This window comes from Zerene cesonia, chromosome 26 (assembly GCF_012273895.1).
Source record: "Zerene cesonia ecotype Mississippi chromosome 26, Zerene_cesonia_1.1, whole genome shotgun sequence".
Classification (NCBI taxonomy): Eukaryota; Metazoa; Arthropoda; class Insecta; order Lepidoptera; family Pieridae; genus Zerene; species Zerene cesonia.
In genome coordinates this window covers 4,064,055-4,088,826 of record NC_052127.1, presented here as the reverse complement: position 1 = coordinate 4,088,826, position 24,772 = coordinate 4,064,055, and the positions used below count along the sequence as shown (strand labels likewise).

Genomic DNA, 24,772 nt, shown 5'->3' with positions numbered 1-24,772 from the left:
CTGCTCCATAACATGCAGATTCAATTCAAAAGCTTACCTTCATTACGGGGCTTAATACGTCCATCATAGTATGCATTAAAATGAATATTTCAAAGGCAACTTCTACTTATATCTTCTCTGTTCATTTTACTTGGCCATGGCTAGAGCAGCCATTCTCATAAAATTATTACGTAGAGAAAGCGATATACTTTTAAGAATTATATTTTCTTCCATATGCATTGGCGCAGTGCTTAACGCGTAAGAGTTGAACTGAACGGTCCTGGGTTTCATTCCCGTGGGTCCCTCAATAGTATCTAGGGCTGGACTCCTGAATGACGCAGAAGGCTGATCGCAGTTACTTGACCGCAAGGACTATCGGCCAGAGTAACAGATGCTCAATGCATTTTCCTTATATCCCACAAGGGGATACGAGAATTCACACCTATAAATATATTAATAAGTTAAGAGCATTTTCCCATCAACTCGAAGTACAAACTTCCTCGGACTTCCGCAAAAATTATTAAGGGAACAATAAAATACGAAAATATATTTTAGTTGAAATTTTATTGCAAGTTTTGATGTATTCAGATATAACTGTATTTTGGGATACACGTCTTTTTGGCACAGCCAAGTCATGAATTTCATAAAATAAAATAAAACTATAATTGATTACATTAACCCATTCCAGTTAAAAATTATTTTACTTCAGCCGTCGTCGTACAAATCTCAAGTTTATTTCACTTTTAAACATAACAACAGCAATACAACAATTTTACAACAACACACTTAGAAATAAATAAAACATTGGCTATGTGTTTCAAATTATTTAAGAGCAGACTTCAATGCTCATTTAAATAAGATAATTATTTATCATCAATTTAAAACGCTGTTGAAACAAGCATATTATTCTTTCCTTTAATTAATTGAACCAAACATATGAATGAAAATGAAACACTAATTAAAATAAGAATATTGTCCGTCTCCCTTACACTTTTCTGTCTTCTCTTTCTTACCCAATACGGTCAGCAAAACAAATAGCATGTAATTCTTTTTCACTTTCTTCACTTACTTCATTCTTTAATTCTGTTAGATTAGTGTAATTTTCAAACTACTTTTTAGGTTACCGTTGTTACACTGTACAAATAAATAGAAATAGCACATTCAACAATGAATTCGTTTTACTTTCAGATTAGATGGCGTTACGTTGAATTAATTCATATTTATCTGAGCATTGAAGCCGTTTACACCCATTTAATGTTTAACTAAACAATCTTCATTGAGCTAGAACTGTAGTTACACTTTACTAACAAGTAAAGCAATATTTATAAAGAACACACAATTGAACGTGGTATGCCATCAAATATTGAAACTTTAATCAGATTAAATAACAGCATTACAACAATCACCGATTGATATTAAAAATATAACGTTCCTATTTAAATTTTAGCTTGAACTAGCCACACATACATACTTCTGATAAAACTTGGCATTTTTTAAACTTTGATAATAACTTGTATGTTCCTAAAAGCGAAAATGTGTGATCTATATCGCATTAAAATGTGTGTTTATTTTAAGGAATTCGGCAATATCGCTTTAAGGAAAATATTTAGAAGTATTAGCGCAATTCATACATATTACAATGATCTGTGATAATCCTTTACCATCAACCAAAGCAGATGCCCGCTCTCGTAAAAAAGGTCATTAATGCAACACAACCGGACAAGGAATATTGCACATATGCGTGAACTGTCAACCTGACAGTTATCGCAAACAGTCCTTTGGACATGTAAAAAATGTGTTCCCGCGCCAGGCTTTGTGATGGTATTAACATTAAAAAATTAAATCGAATTGCACAAACAATTCTCTTATCGAAAAATGTATGGATTAATGATTATAAAATACACATATATGACTGTAAAACGAGGACCGCTGTATTTATTCTGATTAAAATGGCCCACGTATTTATTGATGCATCTATCTATTACTAATATGTAACTTGCTATAATTCGATGTTATTATGCATTTCGACTGTTGAAATAAAAAAAAAATAGTGTGGGTCTCGTCTATTCACTAATCATAAAGTTTTTGTATCACTAAATGCATAATATAACACTGCTACACGTTTATTATAAACACTATAGTTACATTATACGATTATTATGTCAGCCTTAGGTGTTTTTGTGTGATTTTCTATAATTTATGTTAGACCAAAAATATATTCTCTATTTCTATACACAATGTATAATTTACAATTATGTAATGGCAACATGATTTAAATCTTAAAATTAAATGACACACATGTTTATAGTGGAACCCAATATGGTGTTGCCAGCGTAAAATATATTTCTACCAAATAGTAGTTTGGCTGACATAATTGATATACAAATAACCTTATGAATAAAGTGACAAAGCTGTGACGAGTACAAGCCACAGCGAGACAAAATAAGCTAATTATTTACCATTAAATAACTTGTCAGTGTTTGTACGGAATTCGACTATTTATTTATTACTATAAAACGAACTATTACATGGTTATTTTCATTTTCATACAATTAAAAGTGAGGTATATTTTGGTAAATGAGTATTATACAATAATAAGATAATGAAGATTAAAAAAACGATAAAAAATTGACATATAGAAAACCGTACCACACTAACAAGGGGTGGCGTACGCTACCTTACATTTAATACTTTTTTTAATGTATTATTTGTCAATTTTTTCCTTTTTTTTGTATGGCACCACAGCCACTTACACTAACAATCACGCAATACTTGTGCAAACATAAATAATATGTAGCGTTGAAATCATATCAAAATTAATTGATTATGTTGAAGTTAAGACGGACCAGACGTTTTATTGTCTCAAAGGGTTCAATTCAAAAGAATCTCAAACGCCAAATCAACCTTACATTATTGCCATAACGGAAATATATTGTCCTAAAACAAAATGAATTATCACAACCTTCCCGCCTGTTAAGCCTTGTAGCCTATAAGCTCTTTTATTGAAATTTTTAACATGCACTTCCACTTGCACCATATCATCACCTCAGAAATGGTATAAATATTAATGAAAAATGTCTTATTTTAGAATACAATCTAACTTTTTAAAACGTTACACTCATGCATTCGAACAGTTTTAAAACTGGCCATATTATTCTCACAATTCGAAATTCAAAACATTTTGTAAGGTTGCCATGTTATTAAATACAAAAATTAGAAAATCATTCAAATTGCTCATCAATAACAGGACTAAGATAATAATTACTAGCATTAGCTTTCGTACACGACGATAAATATTGCGTAAACGAAACACGCATGTAATATTATTATTATTTTTTTTTAATACAACGATAGCAGTTTTTTTTTTTATTAAAGAAAATTGAAGAAATTTGCCGGTGTACATCATTTCACATATATTGATCATTTTTACGTCATGTTTTTCTACAAACAATTTATTGAGAACTCCCAGGGTAGCCAAATGCTTATAACATTATTATTTTTTTACCCGTTTTAATTGCGGTGTGTCATAATAGAATTTGAAAAAATCTGTACGTTTATCATCTGTGCGTATCATTTAGTATCTTTGGCGAATAAAACCGCTAAGAATTGAAATAATTTGATAAACGTTCCAGTGAGTTGTTACGACACTCAGTGACTGGTGTATTTTGATCACAGTAATTTTAAATTAATTTTCATGCTATTCCTAAAGCAAACTGATTTACCAGTTACGTATTTTCGTTCTGGTCGCGCCCGTTGTATGGGGTTCCGTAGCCAAAGGGTAAAGAAGACTCTATTGCTAAGATTTGGCTAAGACTACGCGTCTGTCTGTCCGTCCGTCTGTACGAAAGTTGAAATTTTGAGAGACCATTTATTTTAATAATAAAAAACATGGTTATATGACGTTGGCACCGTCATTAATGGAAGAGCGACCGATTTTTTTACTTGTACAGAACCCTTAGTGCCGCGAGTCCAACTCGCACTTGATCGATTTTTTAGATTATTTTTTGATAAGAACAAACTCAACAATCATTTAAGAGCCATTAAACCATTAATTAAAACTAATATTATATAATGTCGTGTACGGAGCTAATCTCTCAATTTTTAAATTTAAAGAATTACAGAAAATCAACTACGATTATTTGTGACAATAGCAGATAAGCATACATACATACACACAAACATACATACGAGATTGCGCATTAGCGAACAAATAAGTAGATATTTATTTTAGTTTATTTATTTTAAGCGAACTCGGCTCTTCGATTAATAATATAAAATTGTGAAAAAAATCGAATAGCAAAAACCATTAATTAATTATAAATGATACTTACAATAAAAAAGTTAAATATATTCATAGACAAGTATTCTTAAAAATAAACATGCACCATAATGTAAAAATTATAATAAAAGAAGTATTCAATGATTTTTTTTATATCAATGATTTCAAAGAGTTGAAAGGATAAGAATTTTTATCTATGAATTTATTTTACACAAATTATAGTCTATATATAGCCTATTAACACATTATTGTGGTGCATAGAAAATATTTTTTGCACTTTTTTTTTTCACAATAGTCACACGTCGTCAAACACCTCGATCAGGGTTTTATTTTAGAAAAAATACGTCAATTTACAATATAATAATTATCATAATATTCTCCGATATTTACAACAGTCTATTTATACTTTGGAAACACGTCAATTTCAAAAAGAGAACACAATTGACTAAAATATCCAGAAATTTCTGTAACATCGTCCGTCACTTGATTAAAACATAAACTTATAAGTTATATATAACTGTCAATTTTTGCTAAGGTTTTAAATAAACTTCCACACTATTTGAGATCGGTCACTCACTTTTTTTTGTAGTTTTTTTTTCACAGTTTTTATCACATTTTTTTTTTGTTAAATACTGTTTCCTCTTAGGTTGGTTTAGTTCGGGGATATGTATTGTTGTTGCCAGAAGTTCGATGGAATTAGTTTTTTTGAAGTAGCAACACTGGCGAGTGTCGCTTGTTGACTGTCAAACTGGCATTCAGGTTTTGTATTTTTTACCATTTCTTTGTGTTACCTGTAAAAACGTCAACGATGAAATAATAGAATAATTGAAGCCACGAAAGCAGAAACGGCCTAAGTAACATTATAACAAATTAAATTAGGCCTATGGTCATGTCATGTAAAAAATCTGTTTTTAGCGTTTTTAATTAAACGTTAACATAATTTTTGTAAAATTTAATATATAATGTTGATTTTCCATAATATGCAACCAGCTATCTATGTTCCCGAACAATTACGACTTTGGGGTCCAAGAAAATATCTTATATGTCACTTAAAGGCCGACAAAACACTTGTAACACCTCTTTTTCTGGATTATAAGTGTTTATGGGCGGTGCTAACCACTTATATTTGGCCCAACGAAGAAAAAAAATAAAAAAAATATAAGTTTATTCTATTCACCTGGTCGTGTCACGCGATAGAGCTGACCGCGTACTGGGGTCGAGTGCCCTCTGGCTGGTACAGAGTTATCGACGCTATGTAGTTGTTGGACATCACCTGCAATGCAAAATATCTATATATTTATGTGGCCCAAATATTCATATGTCATTTTGTTTTGAGTGAATCTCGATATCAGGCGGAAGTGCTACTACATCTGAGTACGGACGCCGTACCTACGCTAGGCTTCCAGTAGCCTGGCTGGTCAAGGGCCCCCTTAGCTGGGGGCAAGGGCCTTGACGGATATCACGAACTCGGTCGCAAAATCTCCATATTACTTCGAATATGATATCCTGGTAGTTGTAGCAGAAGGTGGAACCGAACGGGTTGGTGGTGTTGGTGTGAGTAAAACAGTTAAGCACAACACACTTTTCCACTTGCTGTACGCGTCTGTGTACACGGAGTAATGCCATATACTTACCGATATCTCCATACTAAGCAAAATCTCCATATATCGCATTGGACAAAAACCTGTACACACGCCATATGTAATATTTTGATAAAAAAAAAAAATTGAACTCGAATATGATATCCTGGTAGCCGTAGCAGAAGGTGGGAAGGGGTTGGAACGGAGGAGATTCAGTTTAGCACAATACACTTTTCCACGTGCTGTACGCGTTTGTGTACACGGAGTGGTGATAATCTGAATGTCTGAAAAAGTCTGAATTTTGATGAAAAAAAAAATGGACCTCGAATATGATATCCTGGTAGCCGTAGCAGAAGGTGGAGCCGAAGGGGTTGGTGGTGTTGGTGGAGGAGGCGCGGTTGAGCACGACGGGCCGCTCGCACACGCGCAGCGCGCGCGACACGCTCTCCCACTTGCTGTACGCGGTGACGCACACCGCGCCGCAAGACTCCACCAGCGTGTTCGACTCGCACCTGCGTCGCACACAATCGCGGTCAACGTCTCACACTTTATTATATTTTTATTTTATTTATTATAGGTTCACCAACAGGAAACAAACATTACATTAAAGAAATTATATCAAAAAATATTAAAAAAAAATTAAGAGCTAAATGCACACCTTTAAAAGGTAAACACAACATGCATATTATTTAAACTAAAGCATCTTAAAAACGAAAGTATAATGAAAACATTGCAATGTTATACTATACTGCATAATACACATCAGCGGTATAATATTTTTAGAAATGCACGGCGGAGTTTTGGGCATGAATTTGTACTGAAAATGTCGATTGATGATACGTTGCGATACGACACGCGCACACGACGCGTGTTGTTGGAACGGAGGAGTCGCGTAACATTTCTTGGTTCATGATTTTATAACTGAATACGTTTCTCGTTATATTCGTTTTAAAAGCACCAATTTTGTTTGTTGAAATTTGCAATTATCGATGATAATTAAAAGCACACACATATACACACGTATGTTGTACGTTTTCGTTTGTTTTATATAAATTATCTTTCTACGATCGGACGTATTAATTTTTTGTTCACAATACTAAAATAAGTTAAATCTCTTAGAAAAACATATCGAATATATGTAATTTATATGTTCATAAAAACCCACTTATCCGGCTGCACGTTCAGCTCAAACTCGCAGCGGTGGTACATGTTGAAGTTATAGTGTCCCGGGTAGTTGGTGTGCAACACGAACTTTTTCACTTGGTGCGTGCGCGCATCGAATAGCACGTCCTGAAAGAGAATAGATAAAGAACATGTAGATGAGTTTTGTTACAGCAGTTTTTATATTTACATGCCAAAAAAGTTATGATTTGTATTGTTGTTGTTTCGAAAAATAAAATTACAACATCTATAATTAATCCATAAGTCTATTTCTGATACCAGAATCCATGCAACTAAATATTTTGAACTATATTTTGACGTGACAACGTCTTAAATTAGGTTGCGGCTCGGAGGCCTAGGCGCATTGAATCGGCGCGTGCTTGTGTCTCTGTCTCTGTCTTTTTAGTAAACAAAATATATCTTCTATAGTTAAAATTTGTGCAATTCTTATTTTCATTCAATTCCTTGTTCCTATTGTGCAATTTAATAATATTCATATCAATAAATATTCTACCGAGAAAAAGACGTTGTCACGTAAAATCTTCACCCGTAAAACCGACTTTACAGGCAACCATTCTTTTTTTAATGTCTTTCATTTTTGTATCTTACAGCAATTCGTACAAAAGGCTGATAACAAGTCTATATCACAAGTAAGTGTAACCTTAAAAACCTCGCCTCGCCTTCACGTACAAAATTGCCACAACGAATTATTATTAGAAAACTAAAGTAATAGAACGCTCTAAATTTGTGTGTTTACATGCATGCACGTATATGTGGGTGTGCGTACGCGTGTGCGAGTGCGAGAACGTACGTGACTAAGACTAAGCCTAAGTCAGTATGAGTGTGTGTGTACGTGTGTGGGTGCGTAAGTGTGCGAGCGTGTCTCACGTAGGCACGTTCATCGCGCGCGCACGCGGACGCGCACACGTGTGGGTGCATAAGTCAGTGTACTTGCGATGGGTGTGTAAGTCGGTGTTGCGTGCGTGTGTACGCCACTCACCAGGCCCAGCGTGAAGTAGTTGAAGAAGTAGTCGGAGGCGGGAGGGGGGCGGCGGCGCGCGGTGGGCCGGTGGATGCGCATCTTGTCGTCCGCCTTGTAGTAGAGGCGCGCCGGCGCCGCGAGCGCGCGCGACACCGCCTGGCAGCTGTCGCCGAAGCGCACCACGCGCCGCCGCGCCGCCGGCGCTTCGCCCGCGCGGCTGCCTGCGCACACCGCCATTTTGTTATTCCAAACTCAAACATATATTAAATACACACCCTTTATTTGACTTCCATCCCATTAGTTAAGAAAGGATGTTTGGTAAAAATTTAATATCTGTTAACTGAACTTTTTAATTACTTGCATTGTCATTGCATAGTCTAATTAATATAAAATTGCTGTATCTTATTTTCAAACGTAAAAGCAAAAATAAAAGAAAAAGAAATGGAATTCAATTTTTTATATACTAGCTGCGCCCCGAAGTTTCACCCGCGCAAGTCCGTATCCCGTAGGAATATCGGGACAAAAGTTGCCTATATGTTATTCCAGTTGTCCAGCTGTCTACATACCAATTCATTGCAATCGGTTCAGTAGTTTTGCGTGAAAGAGCAACAAACACACACATGCTTACAAACTTTCGCATTTATAATATTAGTGGGATAGGATTATTCATTCATCCACCACTATAACCTGATCCCAGCGCCCCATACATACCTTCAGTGTATATATGCAGGCGGAGGCCAAGCGTGCTGGTCGCGGTACGCAGCACGTCGCAGCGGCGCAGATGCAGCTGGTGGCGGTAACACGACAGAGGCAGGTCCGCTAGCGGCGCTGAACAGCGACCACCGTTACTTGACCTCGTCAACTGCAATGCGTAAAAATACTGTGATGGGACGCCTAGAAAAATATTGTGATAAATTTATATTTTACAGTAGCTTTCGCACGCGGCTTCGCCCGAATGGAATTAGGACATTTACAAATGATTTAGTGACTGTGTATTCCTGTTTTATCCCAAGGGAGCATTTAATCGGGATGAAAGGTATCCTATCACCAAAGTCAGCTCACACCCTGTGCGTATACCAAATTTCATCGAAATCCGTTCAGAAGTTTCAGCGTGATTGACGAACAAACATCCAAACAAGCAAACATTCACATTTATACCTATTAGTGTGATTGTTAATACAGCTGATCAAGTCATGAGTTCTTACTGATTATGTTATTAAAATTTAATGACTTCAGTGTCCATAATTCTATTGCGATCTTATCTGATGTCACATGACTGACTCTTATGTAATTAATTAATTACAATTTTATGAACATTTACTTACATGACACCACTATATTATAAGTAGTTTGTGAATATCACAACATGGACTTTCAACATTTAATAAGTATTCATTTAAACATGTGTGTATGTGGACATATCAATTATCTGTACTAATCTATCATAAATAATTATGGTTTCTATCTTTGTATGTTTGTTCGAGGTAATCTTCTGAAGTACTCATCCAATCATGAAATCTCTTTCACTAACAGGATGCTATATTATTCAAAAAAAAATTCTTGATCTCGCGTTAACCTGGGCGAAGCCGCGGCAATTGACTAGTATAACAATAAAACACATATTTGTTTCTTGGCTTGCCGATTGAAAAATGTTAGTAAATAATATAAAAAATTGGCGCTCTACGTGTTTCAATGTGGTCGAACTAGTTCTAGAAATTTCCATAATTTCATAAGGAATATTTTTTTTCCTTTTTTATACATTTCATAATATACCTGATGCTGTGATCCGTAATATATAGTCGTTCTTGATACGACTGGTGACCCTCCATTTGGGAATTGTAGTGAACCCAAACCGTGCGCGTATCCAGGCTGAAAACGAATAAAAAATTTATAATTTCTTTATTTTATTTGTTTTCTTTTTTACAATTTACCGTCCTCTATTTCACCTTAAGGTCAAGTGTAATATGGCTATAGGCACATTGACACTAATTATAATATTGTAGTAATGGGTTAACACTTTCAAAAAAAAAGCAAAAAGACCATTAAATGAAAGATTCAACAAAACTGTCACTTGCTCTTATACAGAACTTACGTAAGCAAATGGCAAACCTGATTTTTATCAGAATAACAAACTCATGAAACTATTGTATTGTCATCGACCCTTTATAACTGTATAAAGTTTGAATTAAATCTCTCCGTTAAAAGGTGGGTCAAAATCGAGGCCAAAGCAGTCTGACTCATACAAACGTGCAAACATACAGGTGAAGCGAATAAAATCGTGTTCAAAGATACCTCAAATTTGCTATCAACGGGGAAATAGAAGGTGAGACCCCGAAAGTTGAGCGCGAACAGATGCCGCTGGCCGTCGTACAGGCCCGGGTGGGTCGCGCCGAAGCAGTGCTCCACCTGCTCGATGGACGGCGTTATCTCCGGCGAGTTGAAGCACAAACCGCTGGAATTCGTTAATAAATATATCATTGTTATTTCCTTGGTTGGTTGTTTTTAAACTCGAACATATTTTTATTCAATTACACCACTTATAGAAGCACTTTTGAATCGTAATAACATAGTTTTAACATTTACCACCGGCTCGGAAAGCAGTCTACAGAGAAAAGTCGGCAAGTGACTCTGTAGTTGCTCTTGTAAAATAAAGATAATTTTACATTTTCAAGAAAACAATATACTTTTTGGCAAATTAAGAAAAAATAACAGGAGATAAAAACATAATTTATATATCTAACGTACAATGATTCCAATGTTAATATACAGTATATATTTTAATCAATTCGTCGAATTTGTTTTTTGGAAAGAAGAAGATTCTTTAAATTCTAATGTCAAACATCTACGATTATTGATTGGTTATCAGGTACAGATTTCTATTATAATATCCGTTAAAACTGCAATGCATTAGATATTTGTAAGGCTTATAATTTGGTTAAAAATGAAGTCCCGTGTCCCCTAGTGGGGTATGGGGCAGATGATATACATCCGTTTCACTGATCGATTTTCTTTATGGACAAGTAGGTGATCAGCCTTCTGTGTCCTGCCAGACCGAGACATTTTTATTTTGTGCGTCCCCACCGGGAATCGAACCCAGGACCCCTCGGTTCTAAGCTCACGCGTTAACCACTGTACCAAGGAGGCGGTCAATTTATAATTTAGTTAGTTAATGTTAAATGCCGGATTTAGAGATGGTTCCGTTTATTATTATTTACTGGAAAACAATTATCTTAATGTGGAATTGATTGTATTTTCCTAAAATATAGTCTTATGTATAAGGGAAATATATTTTGATATAACACATGTTTATGTATAGAAAAGAGTAAATAAATAAGTGAATAACTATCCTTTTCCCCAAGCAGAGATTTGTCATCAATGAGCATTTTCATATTTAATTTAAATCAACATTTTTTGCTAGTTTAAATCTATTGTTACGAATGAAATAAAACAGTGATTTTTAAAGTAACATAAATCATGCACACTATTAACCAAACAACCTTACATCATTAGATATTACGTAATCATGATCAAAACCCAGAATTCATCTGAAAGCATGATCCAATTGAACTTCGTAAACAACCGACATCCCATCTCGGCGTAACAACGATAAAAACACAGTTACGCAATGTTGTTATTGCAAAAAACTATATAATATTAAAGTTGCAATTGATTACTTTCATTCCCCGTTAAGGTCAATCCGTTATGACTCGGCTGAATGTATTTCATTAGATCGTTTTTGCTTGTGGCAAAACGCATACAGTTACCCGTCAAATGATATGCTATGATATTTTTTATTTATTATTTCATTATGTACACCTATACATTTTTTTTATTTATAATAGTATTTGGTCTATAATTTTTTTATTATTTTTATAACACTTAGTAAAATGATGCTATAGATGTGATATACACATACACACATAAAGTTATATTAGACTACATCTCGATAAATCGATTCGAAATTGCTTATTCCCCTCAGTACCTTGTACAAATTAACTCCTAGCCCAGGATTCAGCGGGGTGTATTCGAGACGAACCCGGGATGAAAACAAACTCAAGAATCCTGTATCTTTCTTCTGGTTAAAGAAATTTCAACTAACGATAACGGCTAACCGTTTACAAAGCTAAGCGTTCCCGCCGTTGCTTGTAAATCAGCGCTTAGGGCATGTCCCGAAGGGCAGAGGAGTACATGGAGCAGTAACATTACCCACAGCTCCTTCCCGGGAGGACCCTTTGGGTGTCTCATAAAAGATTTCCCCACTTAAGTGAAAAAAAGGCTAACAGATACTCACCTATACCTAAGCTTTACTAATTTCATATTATAAATTTCTATAATCTTCAGCCGTTGCGCCACCGGGTCGAATATTAACCGTATACCGTCTTGAGGCATGTTTATAACTAAATCTACAGCGAGCGGATTCTGAAAAAGACAATATTATTATGAGTACAGTTATCGTTCTATAGTCCTTGTTCTATTCGTCATATATTTGTTTTTCATTTGTCTATGGAAGTAAAAGTACTATATTATAACTACTTCTATCGTATTATGTTTATTGGTTTATAGAAATACGCACGCGAATTCGCCCGCCTAGTCCACAATGCCGGACCGATTCGTTTGAAATTTGGCATGCGCATAGCCTCTATGATATAGGCATCCGCTAATAAAGGATTTTGAGAAATTCTATCTACACGGGCATAAAATAAGGGATGAATGAATTTGTACCATGAAAAAATCTATTTTGACCGAACGGGCAAAGCTACGGGCAACAGCTGGTTGTGTTATATATCTCACCTGATCGCTGTAAAGTACTTGGACTCCTCTGATTGTGCCCACTTGACTCTGAATAATCGCAACAGCTTGAGAGAAGTGCATTCCTGAAATAATAATAACAATCATCACTACATAGTATAAAACACAGTCGCTTTACCGCCGTCTGTCTGTATGCTAAGGTCATTAAAATTATGCAAAAGATTTTGATGGGGTTTTTTTTAATAGATAGCTGATGATTAAAGAGGAAGGTTTAGATGCATATATCATGTATTATTGCACCCGTGCAAAACCGTTTCCCTAGTTGGTTATAATTAGTTTCAAAATATATAGTAACTTCATTTTAACTAGACTTTTTTGATGAATAAAAGACTTTATTTGTCTTGTAGGGTTCGCTCATCAAAATGAATAAATGTGTTTGAGTATCATTATCAGCCTTTTGATGTCCACTGCTGGACGTAGGCCTCTCTCATAGCACGCCACTGAGCCCGGTCGTTGGCTCTTTGTCGCCAATTGTCACCAGCAACCCTACGAATGTCGTCACTCCGTGTTTGAGTATATATAACTTTAATTTTTTAGTTTTATAGCATTGAAATGCTTTTATAAATGACAAATTTTTGAAAGAATAGAAAAAATTCGATCACGGGGCGAGATTCGAACCCGCGTTTCTTGCCTAACCGTAGCAAAGCCTAGCCTCTCGGACACCCGTGATCCTGCCACAGTAATAAAAAAAATCCTATATATAACTTTATTTCTATTTGTTCAATCAAATCTATGAAAAAGCATAGCCTGATTATATTATTTACATAGAAACTCAATTTAATCAACGTACACATTTTGCTGGCTATATCTTTTACTGCATACTATTAAATTACTTTTACAATCAAGTAGTAGTGAACTACATATTATTATCTTTACGATAGTTGATACAATATATCAGACACAGGACAGCACTGCAGCGTGATTGTAGTTCGAATGTCAGGGACGTGAAATGGCCTTCTCACTAATAATGATTAAAAAAAATAAACAAATGAGTTTATTTTTTCTTTATTGTCCTTTAAAAAATAATGTGTGAAACCGCAAGTCGTTACTTAATTGAGAAAAAAAAATTCAAGTGCGAGTCTTAGACTTATGAGATTAAGAGTCCCGTATAAGCTAAAGGCCAACTGAAAAAAAACTCGGTCACCCATCCAATTTAAGACCGTGCCCACCGTTGCTTAATTTCGTTTTTTTTTTCATTTGGTATTATAGCGGCAGCAGAAATGCATCTCTGAAAATAGCTAACCATCAAGGTTCATGAGATACAGTGGTGTCAAACGTGGGGAAAGACAAACCGACGGACAGCGATGGCTTTGTAATAAGCTCCCCATTACCCTCGAGTACGGAACCCTAAAAGATTAGCTACGAATTACTCATCTAGAAAATTTTATATTTATACCTATACATACTATTTAGTATTTACTAGCCGACCCGGCAAACGCTTTTCTCCCTTACTCCTTATCATTTAGGGGTATGAAAAATAGATGTTGGCCGATTCTCAGACCTACCCAATATGCAGACAAAATTTCATTCGAATCGGTCCACCCGTTTCCTAGGAGTAAGGTTACTAACATTGTGACACGAGAATTTTATATGTATACTAGCTGCGCCCCGCGGTTTCACCCGCGTAAGTCCGTATCCCGTAGGAATATCGGGATAAAAAATAGATGTTGGCCGATTCTCAGACCTACCCAATATGCTTACCAAATTTCAGAGGAATCGGTCAAGCCGTTTCGGAGGAGTTTGGCAACGAAAACTGTGACACGAGAATTTTATATATTAGATAGATAAGATAAATTACAGTGCTCAATCATAATTACATGAAATATTATTTCCGATGCAATTTTAATTCCATTTTAAACACCAATTGTGAGGGTATCCCGAAATTTTTATACGACCTAAATACTTTATGAATACTCAAGTTTTGATGGGCTCTAATTCAGACATTAAAAACATCCTCAACAAAATCACCTATTTAATGTTACTCGTGCCGAGTTTTTATACGAACATAGTTACATTCCATATAACGTTATATCTATAATAAATCAGTTACTTTTTGTTGGATTGCCTTCATTAAGAAATAATAAAAAAAAACTACCATTAAATCTATTTTATTCAATAGCTTATGCTACCCGCGGCTTCGCGGGTGTTAAATTCGGAGTAGTTTAACAGATACATATAAACCTTCCTCTTGAATCACTCTATCTATTAAAAAAGTTCCATCAAAATCCGTTGCGCCATTTTAAGGATTTAAGCATGCATACATACATACAGACGCGGGAAGCGACTTTCCTTTATTTACTGACTAGCATTCCACCTACGGCTTCGCTCGCGTGGCCTAAAAAACCTTGTACCATGTAGATGCTGGAAGATGCAGTATGACATTTTTTTAATGCGTATATTCCGTACACTGTTTATTTTAGCAAAAAACCCACTACGAAACCTCATTTTTAAAGACCTACCCAATATCACATAATTTAATTTCCATAATTAGGTATAAGAAACTCATATTACTTTGTCATCATATAAAATTTTATTAAATCTGTCCAGTGGCTTTTACCTGATTCACACAAATACAAACAGATAAACAGAAAAAGAAGTAACCATTGTTTCGGGGTCTAAAAAAACATTCATACTCTACAGCAAATACTCTTTTTGAAAAAAAATTGTAGAGAAATGGTCAAGTTACTGTTTTATTATACATACTAGCTGCGCCCCGCGGTTTCACCCGCGTAAGTCCGTATCCCGTAGGAATATCGGGATAAAAAGCCTGCCTATATGTTATTCCAGTTGTCCAGCTGTCTACGTACCAAATATCATTGCAATCGGTTCAGTAGTTTTTGCGTGAAAGAGCAACAAACACATACACATCCTTACAAACTTTAGCAATTATAATATTAGTAGGATATCCACATAGATTTCATTAGACATTCGAGTCTGTGTGAAATGCTGCAGTAGTAAAACCATTTACTGTTAACAATGTTTATTTATTATTTAATATGTATTATGAAAACATCCATATCATATTCCTCGAAATGACAATGCTGTAGGTACTGATTTAATTTTTACCGCGTATATGACATACACAGAGAGAATTTTAATGTTGCAATGAAGTGCTGGTGACCCCTTGACCAGAACGACATTAATCGAACAAGATATATCAAAGAAATTAATGAATTATATAAACAGTAAGTTCTAATGGTACATAAGTTTTAAAATACACATCCACAGTTATCAGTATTTTTGTTGTATATCCAATGCTAGCTGTGCCCCGCGGTTTCACCCGCTTAAGTCTGTATCCCGTAGGAATATCGGGACAAGACAACAGACAAGTTGCCTATGTGTTATTCCAGTTGTCCAGCTATCTACGTACCAAAATTTCATCGCAATTGGTTCAGTAGTAGTGCGTGAAAGAGTAACAAACATACGCATACACATACATCCATCCTCACAAACTTTCGCATTTATAATATTATCAGGATATAATAGGATAGGATCGGATTCAAAAGGTATATACGTTATAGAATACACAGGCATAGTAGTGAGGTGTTTTTTGTTTTTACATATCCAATATACAATTATTATGCTTTAGCAGGTAATACTATACATATAAGCTTTAAGCTCTCTTGCTTTGAGCCAAAGTTATGAAGAACCCGAAATGTGCAGACAAAAAAAAAGTGTTTGTTTTGTGCACTCACCTTTAACGAATTATACAATAAAATAGATGTGTTTTTGTACTTTGAGCGAGTTTTCAAAGGTACTGTTATATATTCTTTGCTATTATTATAAATAAGCTATGATAAGCAAAGTTTTGTTTTCCTTTTTTATAAAATAACTCTGTCGAATTAGGATAATATCCTGTAATGATAATAAGTTCTACTTGGTGTGAATAAAGAAATAATTAAAAATAAAAAACTGTCCTAAATCACACCAATACTCATTTTGTTAGTTATCTATCACCACCATGACCTCATAACCCACCAAAGCAATCGTCACAAATGAACCTTAATGATACAAAAGATCAGTAAAGGGCATGCGACACCTGCAAAATCAAAGGTCTCGGAACAGCTGTTCATTTTCCATGAACGCCAATGAAAATATCATTAGCATGCTATATGGAACATGGGGACATCTGCTGGTTAAAATACGTTTTCTTATCAACATTTTGTCCTTTTTTTAAGTTAGTTTATAATGTTTGAGACAGAATTTTCCAGATGTATGCCTGGTGATGTCGGGTAAATGGCAGCTTGTTACGTAAACGATATTTTTTTTTCAATACGAGTTACTCTCAGAGATAGAGATCAGACCTACTAAATATATAACAAAGTTTTTTTTCATTGGGTTTCCTTTGTCATTTTATTTCGTTGTTTTTAATATCAGAGTTATTTTCACGCGTCCACTTCATTTATTCAGTAATTGCCAACCAATATTCCGACTGCAGTGCCATTATATCGATTATCGTGAGGGAAAACGTGGCGAAATTGACGTTAAATTTCGATGCTCATTTGTTTTAGTTGGATGGTGGATTTTTACTGCACAATACAAGAACTGCTGGTCCCATTTGTGTAATCTTTTGTTTGTTCATCTCACATCAATTATCAGATTTGTTTCCACCCTGAATAGCACGTTAACAATCAACATCGTCGAATTCACGTGAAAAAAATTATGCAGAAATGTCATGATGCATGAAGTTCAGGGTCGGCTTGTGAACATGAAACAGCGTTTAGGTTCTGATTAATTATTTAATTAACAATCAAATTTTCTCCATTTCTTTTACCGTTTTATCCTGCTTATAAAATCCCTTCACTTTCGGTTTGTTTTACGTTTGGAATACCTCTATTTATTCTTCTTTATTCTGAGCAGTACTCATACACTATGCTTAATTGGGAATTCGTATCTGTTTTCTTTTATTTACCGTCCGCCACCATTCAAACAGTTTGTATACATCGAGTCTTAAAATTAAAAGTAAAAAATACTTCAATGCAACATGATTTAACCGCTGTGCAACGAATATTGAAATCTCTGGCCTTAATACTAAAAAAGGGTCATCGAGATGAACAAAGCTGTTACAAAACAGTGACTAATATTAAAGCAAACGGGATAAGTACTTCGCACTATTATATTCGTATATCGCACCGTTACATCTTTTGTCGAGCCCTTTGTTGCATATCTGTTTGATCTGGAATATGGTTAGCAGACAATTTTAAACCATTATCATTGGTTATGGAAAAATGAGGCAATGTTTAGGCTAGTGGACTCTGCGTATGTACCTACGCTGGAAGTTTAGACAGATCTCGATTTTTCTAATGTTTGTTTGCTTTTATTAAAACTTGAATACCTCAGTATTTATTACAATAAAGGCGACAGCAGAGAGACTGGTCTTTGTTCTGAATGTTGAATTCGGTACCAAGAAGAATGCGTAAATTGTTATAATTTGTTTATTTCACCCGTTTATCATGTCTGTCTTAATTAAATTTGGGCGCACAGACATGATACATACCGTTCGAAAATCCGAGGCAAAAGGGTGACTCTTTGTTTCAATTTAAAATTCCTTGGTAGCCCTAAATGTGAATCAGTTACTTTCCATACCTATAGACTTGGAATATGACCTACATATGCCTTATGCTACTCACGAATCGATCCGACTGTTAATACTGTCTTTGGTGACTCAGTAGACATTTAAAAATAGTTTGATGCATTTAACGTATTGGTTATTCATATGAGGCAGTGTATGTGAAATGATAAAATGTTTGAATAGGACAACAGTTAACAAGTTAAGTTATTGTATGAAATTTGTTTGAGATAAATGCATGGCCTATGCAATGCTGTGTATATATATTTTAATTAGACTACTGGTAATTTGTTAGATGTGACTGACTGACTGACAGTGATCTATCTACGCACAACCCAAACCACTGGTCGGACCGGGCTGAAATTTGGAATGCAGTTAGGTGTTATGACGTAGGCATCCACTATTTTGACAAATTCTACCCGCAAGAGGATAAAAAGGGGATGAAAGTGTGTACCATGAAACTTAATTTTGACCACGCGAGCGAAGCCGCGGTCGGATACCCCATTTCCGAAGCTATGGAGATAAATGTTAATTTAAAGAAACATTTTGGAAGTTTACCATATAGTATTGCTTTCTATTGTCTACAGCAGTAGAGTTTGACAAGAAACAATAATAAAACAGTACTTCAGTCTTAAAAACCGCCAATTCTCAAACATAATATATTCACCCTTTGTCCATATAAAGTAATTCTCGTAACGAACACGACATTTAATATTACAGATGGTTCTGTTGCCACAACGTAAATCCCTAGACTCGTAAAGGTTCTTGATGTGGCCATAACACGAAACCCATCCATAACTAAATTGACGTATTTAATACTGTTCTTACCTGTTTTTATTATACGTTCATTTTTTATATTGTGTACCCCACGAGCAATAAAAACAATAAAAGGATACCCGTGTAACTAGATGGTTATAGGTAAAGAAATAGAAGCTATCATATTTGAAGGAGGCTACAGAACTGTAGGAAGGTATTTTTTTCGGGATACACCTACAAAACAATGCTTTCTAAGCATGTTTATAGGTTGAAAGGAAATTTGCAATTACCTGTAGAATAAAGGTGATCAAAACTAAAGCTCGTAGGCGCTCCACGTAACCCTAGATTATATACGTAGGTATATAGAGCAAAATGATACCCCAGTCTAACGTACGAATGGAATTACCGAAAAACTAAATAAATACACTTTATCATACTATAGATTAATTCCTCCACTTATACGTCCAAGGCGTTTTTGTCACTTTTATACGCTTTGTGGGAAAATACGATACTTTTTCTAGAAGATTAGAAACTATGAAGGTTAGGTTAGAAGAACAAAAGCTCTATACCAATTAACGAGGAGTTAATTTAGCAGCACTTATTATCAGATATGTAATATCCGCAAAAGGTTTTCAAAACAATGTCGTATTATTATTTTTTTTTTTTTTTGAAAGGATAGAAAGGGAAATAGAAGGGATCACGGGTGGCCGAGAGGCTAGGCGTTGCTACGGTTAGGCAAGAAACGCGGGTTCGAATCCCGCCCCGTGATCGAATTTTTTCTATAAAAAATAATAAATTAATAAAAAAATCCCATTTATAAAAGCATTTCAATGCTATAAAACTAAAAATTAAATATCGTATTATATTATTCCGTACAAACAATTCAAAACGTTTTATCTACGTCACACTTGTTATTAGAACATTGTAATCTCACATGGGCTTTACGATATCGAAGCCTTTAGTTTTTTACAAAACAACAACTCTTAGAACGAGGAGACTAAGATTTCGATAGATAGTGGAGATCGTAGTATGCCTATTATACTATATAGTATATCGAGTCTTTTCATTACATTATGCAATTTTATAATATACTACACCCACGTTTATACTATGTCACAGAAAAAATAATATTAAGTATGCCTACTAATAACTATAAACAATTACATATATGACCAGTTTTAGGGTAATAGGTTTGATAAATGTTTTTTGGAGACTACAGATAAAGTCTATTTCTGTTAAGCCATGGCAATTTTCTTCCCAATGACTTTCCAACTAACCTTTTGTTTAAAAATTTGGCAAAATTCATCTTTTTTTAAGTAAGTAAATCTATCAAGTCAAAAATCCTAATTAAAACATATTTAAACCAGGCTAACCAGAAGTATAATCAAACGACACACGCTTGACCAATCACGATTAAAATCTGTTCCTACCGCGGCACCCAAAAATAGACTCCCCTCCAACTACATACAGTCCAATATCCTCTATCTCAATTAGAAGTCCACTTATCTCCGAATACTACGCTTTGTTGTGACTACACCGAAGCCACGATAACACGTAAAAAGTGCGTTGACATGAGGGCTATTACTGCGAATCGGCTTAAAATTACATAATTATTTTTTATGATTTTAGGATAAGCTATGTTGATATGATTATGTTCGAGCCATATCACCACAATGTTAACGTAAAATTTGTAAAATGTTTTTATTTAATAACTAAATGAAAGTAATTTTGAGCAAATAAAGCTGATTAAAATGAGACGTTTTCGTGTATAATTTAGAAGCTATTTAATGAGAATTGAATTGAAACAAAAAATAAAAAAGAGAATAATAAATAATAACCTTTACGCAAGTATTACACCTACACACTTTAAAAATTGTCATTGATTGTTTGGGAAACCGAGGCAACTGGCCTTTTACCTTTTCCTTTTCCTCACCCTTCCCAGTCCAGTTCTTTCCAGTCGTCAATTCTTTCCTTACACCTTAAAGCGCATTCGCAGAAGCCTTACCACTGCGACAGTTCATGGGCAGTGGTGATCGCTTACCATTAGGCGAACCACCAGCTCAGTTACCCGATAGGTGACATAAAAAAACTGTTTTACAAGGTAAAATAAATATAAATACATTTTAAATAAAAAGGTGTGATCTACATACTGATAAAACATATTTGTACAGTTTCAACCTAAAATACAATAACAATACAATGCAACAACGAAACAAATAATTAAAACACGATATAATTTGAGGCGCAATAAATAATTCTCCTAAATAACAATGTTATTAACAGCATTATAGTCACAACCATCTGGTGTTTATCAAAAATAAAAGAAATAATATTATATTCGTCATTCAATTAACACGTAATTAATGATTAATTTATAACAAAGATTAACCACGTTTAGGAAGAGCTTTGTCATGGTCGTAATGTATGTATGTCACATGTAAACACACGAGATTTTATCTATCGAGCAAGTTGCACCTCACGGAGGTTTGGACAAGTAAATTCTCGGCATCCTATCCTACTAAAATTATTAAAGCGAAAGTTTGTAAGGATGTGTGTGTTTGTTGATCTTTCAGGCAAAAACTACTGAACCGATTGCAGTGAAATTTGGTACGTAGACAGCTAGACAACTGGAATAACATAGGCAACTTTTTATTCCGATATTCCTACGGGATACTGACTTACGCAGATGAAAACGCGGGACGCAGCTAACTAAGCTAAGTAATACATAACTGCGAGCGTTTGTAAAACTATCGACGGCTCATAACTGTGGATAGGCCTAATCTACAGGCCAAGCAAACTTCGGAGAGACGAAATTCCATGTTACAATCTAACGAAAAATAATGCGTTAGATTGAAAGTAAAATTACAGATCACAGTTTTTTCATTAAATAATTATAAAAAAACAGTTTTTACGATATTACCTATTTGTTACCTACTTTGGATTAGGTGCATCAACTTTTATGATAAGTGTTTTATATGAAAGTTGCCTTCCTTGTGGTCCCTTTTAAATGATTTAGTTCTGTTTAATAAATATATAAATTAAAAATAAATACTAACAAAAAAAATTCTATAAAAAAATTGTAACGATAGGAAAATTTACAAAAATAGTTATTTACACGGAAAGATAACAATAACATATTTATTATTCCTTGTAGTTTATTGTTTACATGATTCAAGGACGGCTCCACTGATAGCAAAAAAAAACAGTTTTGATATGCTGATAAAATTTATTATTTAATAGATGTAGAGAAAATTGTTGTAAAGATTTTTAAATACTGAAATGAAGTTATATTCATATAGTTATGTCAATTTATAAATGTTTTATTAACAATAAAATGTAGCCAAAAATAAATAATAGATCTGGAAGTTTTTTTAACAGAAGTACTTATTTACTTTAACTTTCACTTTAGCCAATCAGCTAAAAACGTTCGTCACACACTAACTCCATCTTGATTCTTTATTTAAGGTGTCACTAAGTGTGTCCGATGACACAAAATTAATTTTATATGACCTATTAACTACTTACTTTGTAGTTTTATTGTAATGGTTTTGTTACAATCTTTCATTTGACATCTATATTACTAGGATTAGTAAAAACAAAGCTATGGTGTGGTATGGGATCACAATCTGCAGATAAAGCTATGGGCATTTAAAAGCTAGTTCTAGAGTTTATGTGCTATTCTGATATAAACCTATATGCATTGAAACCTTTCTCTTGAATCTATTCAAAACAAAAACACATCAAAAGCTGTGGCATTGTTTTAAAGATTTAAGCATATGCACAGAAAATGTGGAGCGACTTTATTTTGTACTATACTAGCTGTAACTGGTGAAAAAGCAGTATCCTATCAGGCAACTGGGTAAAAAGTAGTCTATGTGCTAATCCAGACTATAATCTATCATTGTGGCACATTTCATACAGATGCAATACGCTGCTTTTGCGTGAAACAGTAACAAACATCAGTACATCTATCCATACCTTCCTGTTTATAATATTAGTAGGATAGTATTAAGCAGGATAGTAAAGAATACTTTGTATTTGATCTGATATAGAGTTAAGACGTAACAGCCTATAAGCCTCAACAGTTCTGACTCGCACTTGCAAAGATTTCGCTGTACCAAGCATGTAACTCATGCTGAGTGTATTTGTCGGTTCATTAGTCAAACCAAATTATCTTTCAGTTTGATATTGTTATAGATTTCTTGATCATAATTGGTTATCCCAAGATATACTAGACCAGTTTCAAAAATTCTTTTACCATTGGATATGTATATGACCATTGAGTGAAGCCAAGGAGGAAAACTAGTATTTAATTTGTTGTTTAATAAGAGGGGATATAAAAAATAAATAAAATCTTGTACTTTCAAATGCAACTACTATAAATACAACTATGAAAACCGCTTAATTAGAGATTCCACACAACTGTGTCAAGTTAATAATTAATTTTCATACATTTATCGTGCTACATAACAACACATAATCAGGTCACGATGCATCATACATAAAAAAAATACATTTCAAATGAAAAACTCATTAAGTTCATTAAAAATAAACTAACAACGCCAGTGACAACAATAAAATTAATCCATTTAAAAAATAGTTGAATAAACATAAAAACAATGCTAAATGACCGTTTTCATGGTCAAGTGTAAGAAAAAAAAAATAAACATTGAACAAGTGGAAACAAAGACGCACCCGCGATACTCGGGCGGTTAAAAAATCAATGATACCCGTTTCGAGAGGTTCTTAAATAAGTGAAATTAAGTTTGAATCTCACGTACATTTAACAATCATTGCGTAAGACGCATCCCCTCGGAATACAACGCAAAATCTTGACGTAAATTAAAAACATACGTGAATAGCTCACCTAATACGAACTCCCAGGCATCACAGCCCAGGGAACGCTCAGGGATGATTTCTAAATCCAGCATTGTGCACAAAACACACTATATACACTAAACTAACTAACTTTCACTTAATAAAATTATTTTTACACGATAAAACGCGATATTACGCTGCCTTTCTTTGTTTGCCAACTTTAGTTTTCAACCATTTTGTATTTGTCAGGGGAACTGTCATTACAAACAGCTGATTGTATTCTGACAGGGTCGCATTTTACGTTTATATCTAACTAGCTGCGCCCTACGGTTTTACCCGCCCAAGTTCGTATCCCGTAGGAATGTCAGGATATAAAGTTGCCTATATGTTATTCCAGTTGTTAAGCTATCTACGTACCAAATTTAATTGCAATCGGTTCAGTAGTTTTTGCGCGAAAGAGCAACAAACACACACACACACATCCTTATAAACTTTCGCATTTATAATATTAAAGTAGGAAGTAGGATAGAATAGGATTAATAGTAGGTATCTATCTATTTTTTCATCCGCATTATGAAATTCTTCATGTATTTATTATTATTATCCTACTAATATTATAAATGCGAAAGTTTGTAAGGGTGTGTGTGTGTGTTTGTTACTCTTTCACACAAAAATTACTGCACCAATTGCAATGGAATTTGTTACGTAGAAAGCTGGAATAACATATTGCCTATATATTGCTATTCCAGTGGTTTTTTTATCCCAATATTCCCATCGGATACGGACTTACGTGGGTGAAACCGCGTGGCGCAGCTAGTTATTGATACGAATTTCATTGT

General features: G+C 34.4%; 1 protein-coding gene across 1 annotated transcript; it reads right to left on the bottom strand.

Annotated features, from left to right (window-relative positions):
• Positions 1 to 4,884: 4,884 nt before the first annotated feature.
• On the bottom strand, positions 4,885 to 24,187 carry LOC119836966 (UPF0183 protein CG7083). The gene is made up of 11 exons (XM_038362441.1): positions 23,983 to 24,187; positions 12,773 to 12,855; positions 12,273 to 12,400; positions 10,274 to 10,433; positions 9,755 to 9,850; positions 8,693 to 8,843; positions 8,000 to 8,202; positions 7,004 to 7,128; positions 6,161 to 6,350; positions 5,436 to 5,531; positions 4,885 to 5,049 (listed from the first exon to the last, which is right to left on the bottom strand). Exons 1-10 carry the CDS (start codon positions 24,044 to 24,046, stop codon positions 5,445 to 5,447), a joined length of 1,287 nt encoding a protein of 428 aa, XP_038218369.1. The 5' UTR covers positions 24,047 to 24,187; the 3' UTR covers positions 4,885 to 5,049; positions 5,436 to 5,444.
• Positions 24,188 to 24,772: the final 585 nt, after the last annotated feature.

Excerpts from the sequence above, each read along its gene's own strand:
- LOC119836966 (XM_038362441.1), bottom strand. The coding sequence starts at position 24,046 with ATGCTGGATTTAGAAATCATCCCTGAGCGTTCCCTGGGCTGTGATGCC. Across the intron at positions 6,351-7,003 it reads CTGAACGTGCAGCCGGATAA|GTGCGAGTCGAACACGCTGG; the intron begins GTGGGTTTTTAT and ends TGTGCGACGCAG. Across the intron at positions 5,532-6,160 it reads ACCAGGATATCATATTCGAG|GTGATGTCCAACAACTACAT; the intron begins GTCCATTTTTTT and ends TTTGCATTGCAG.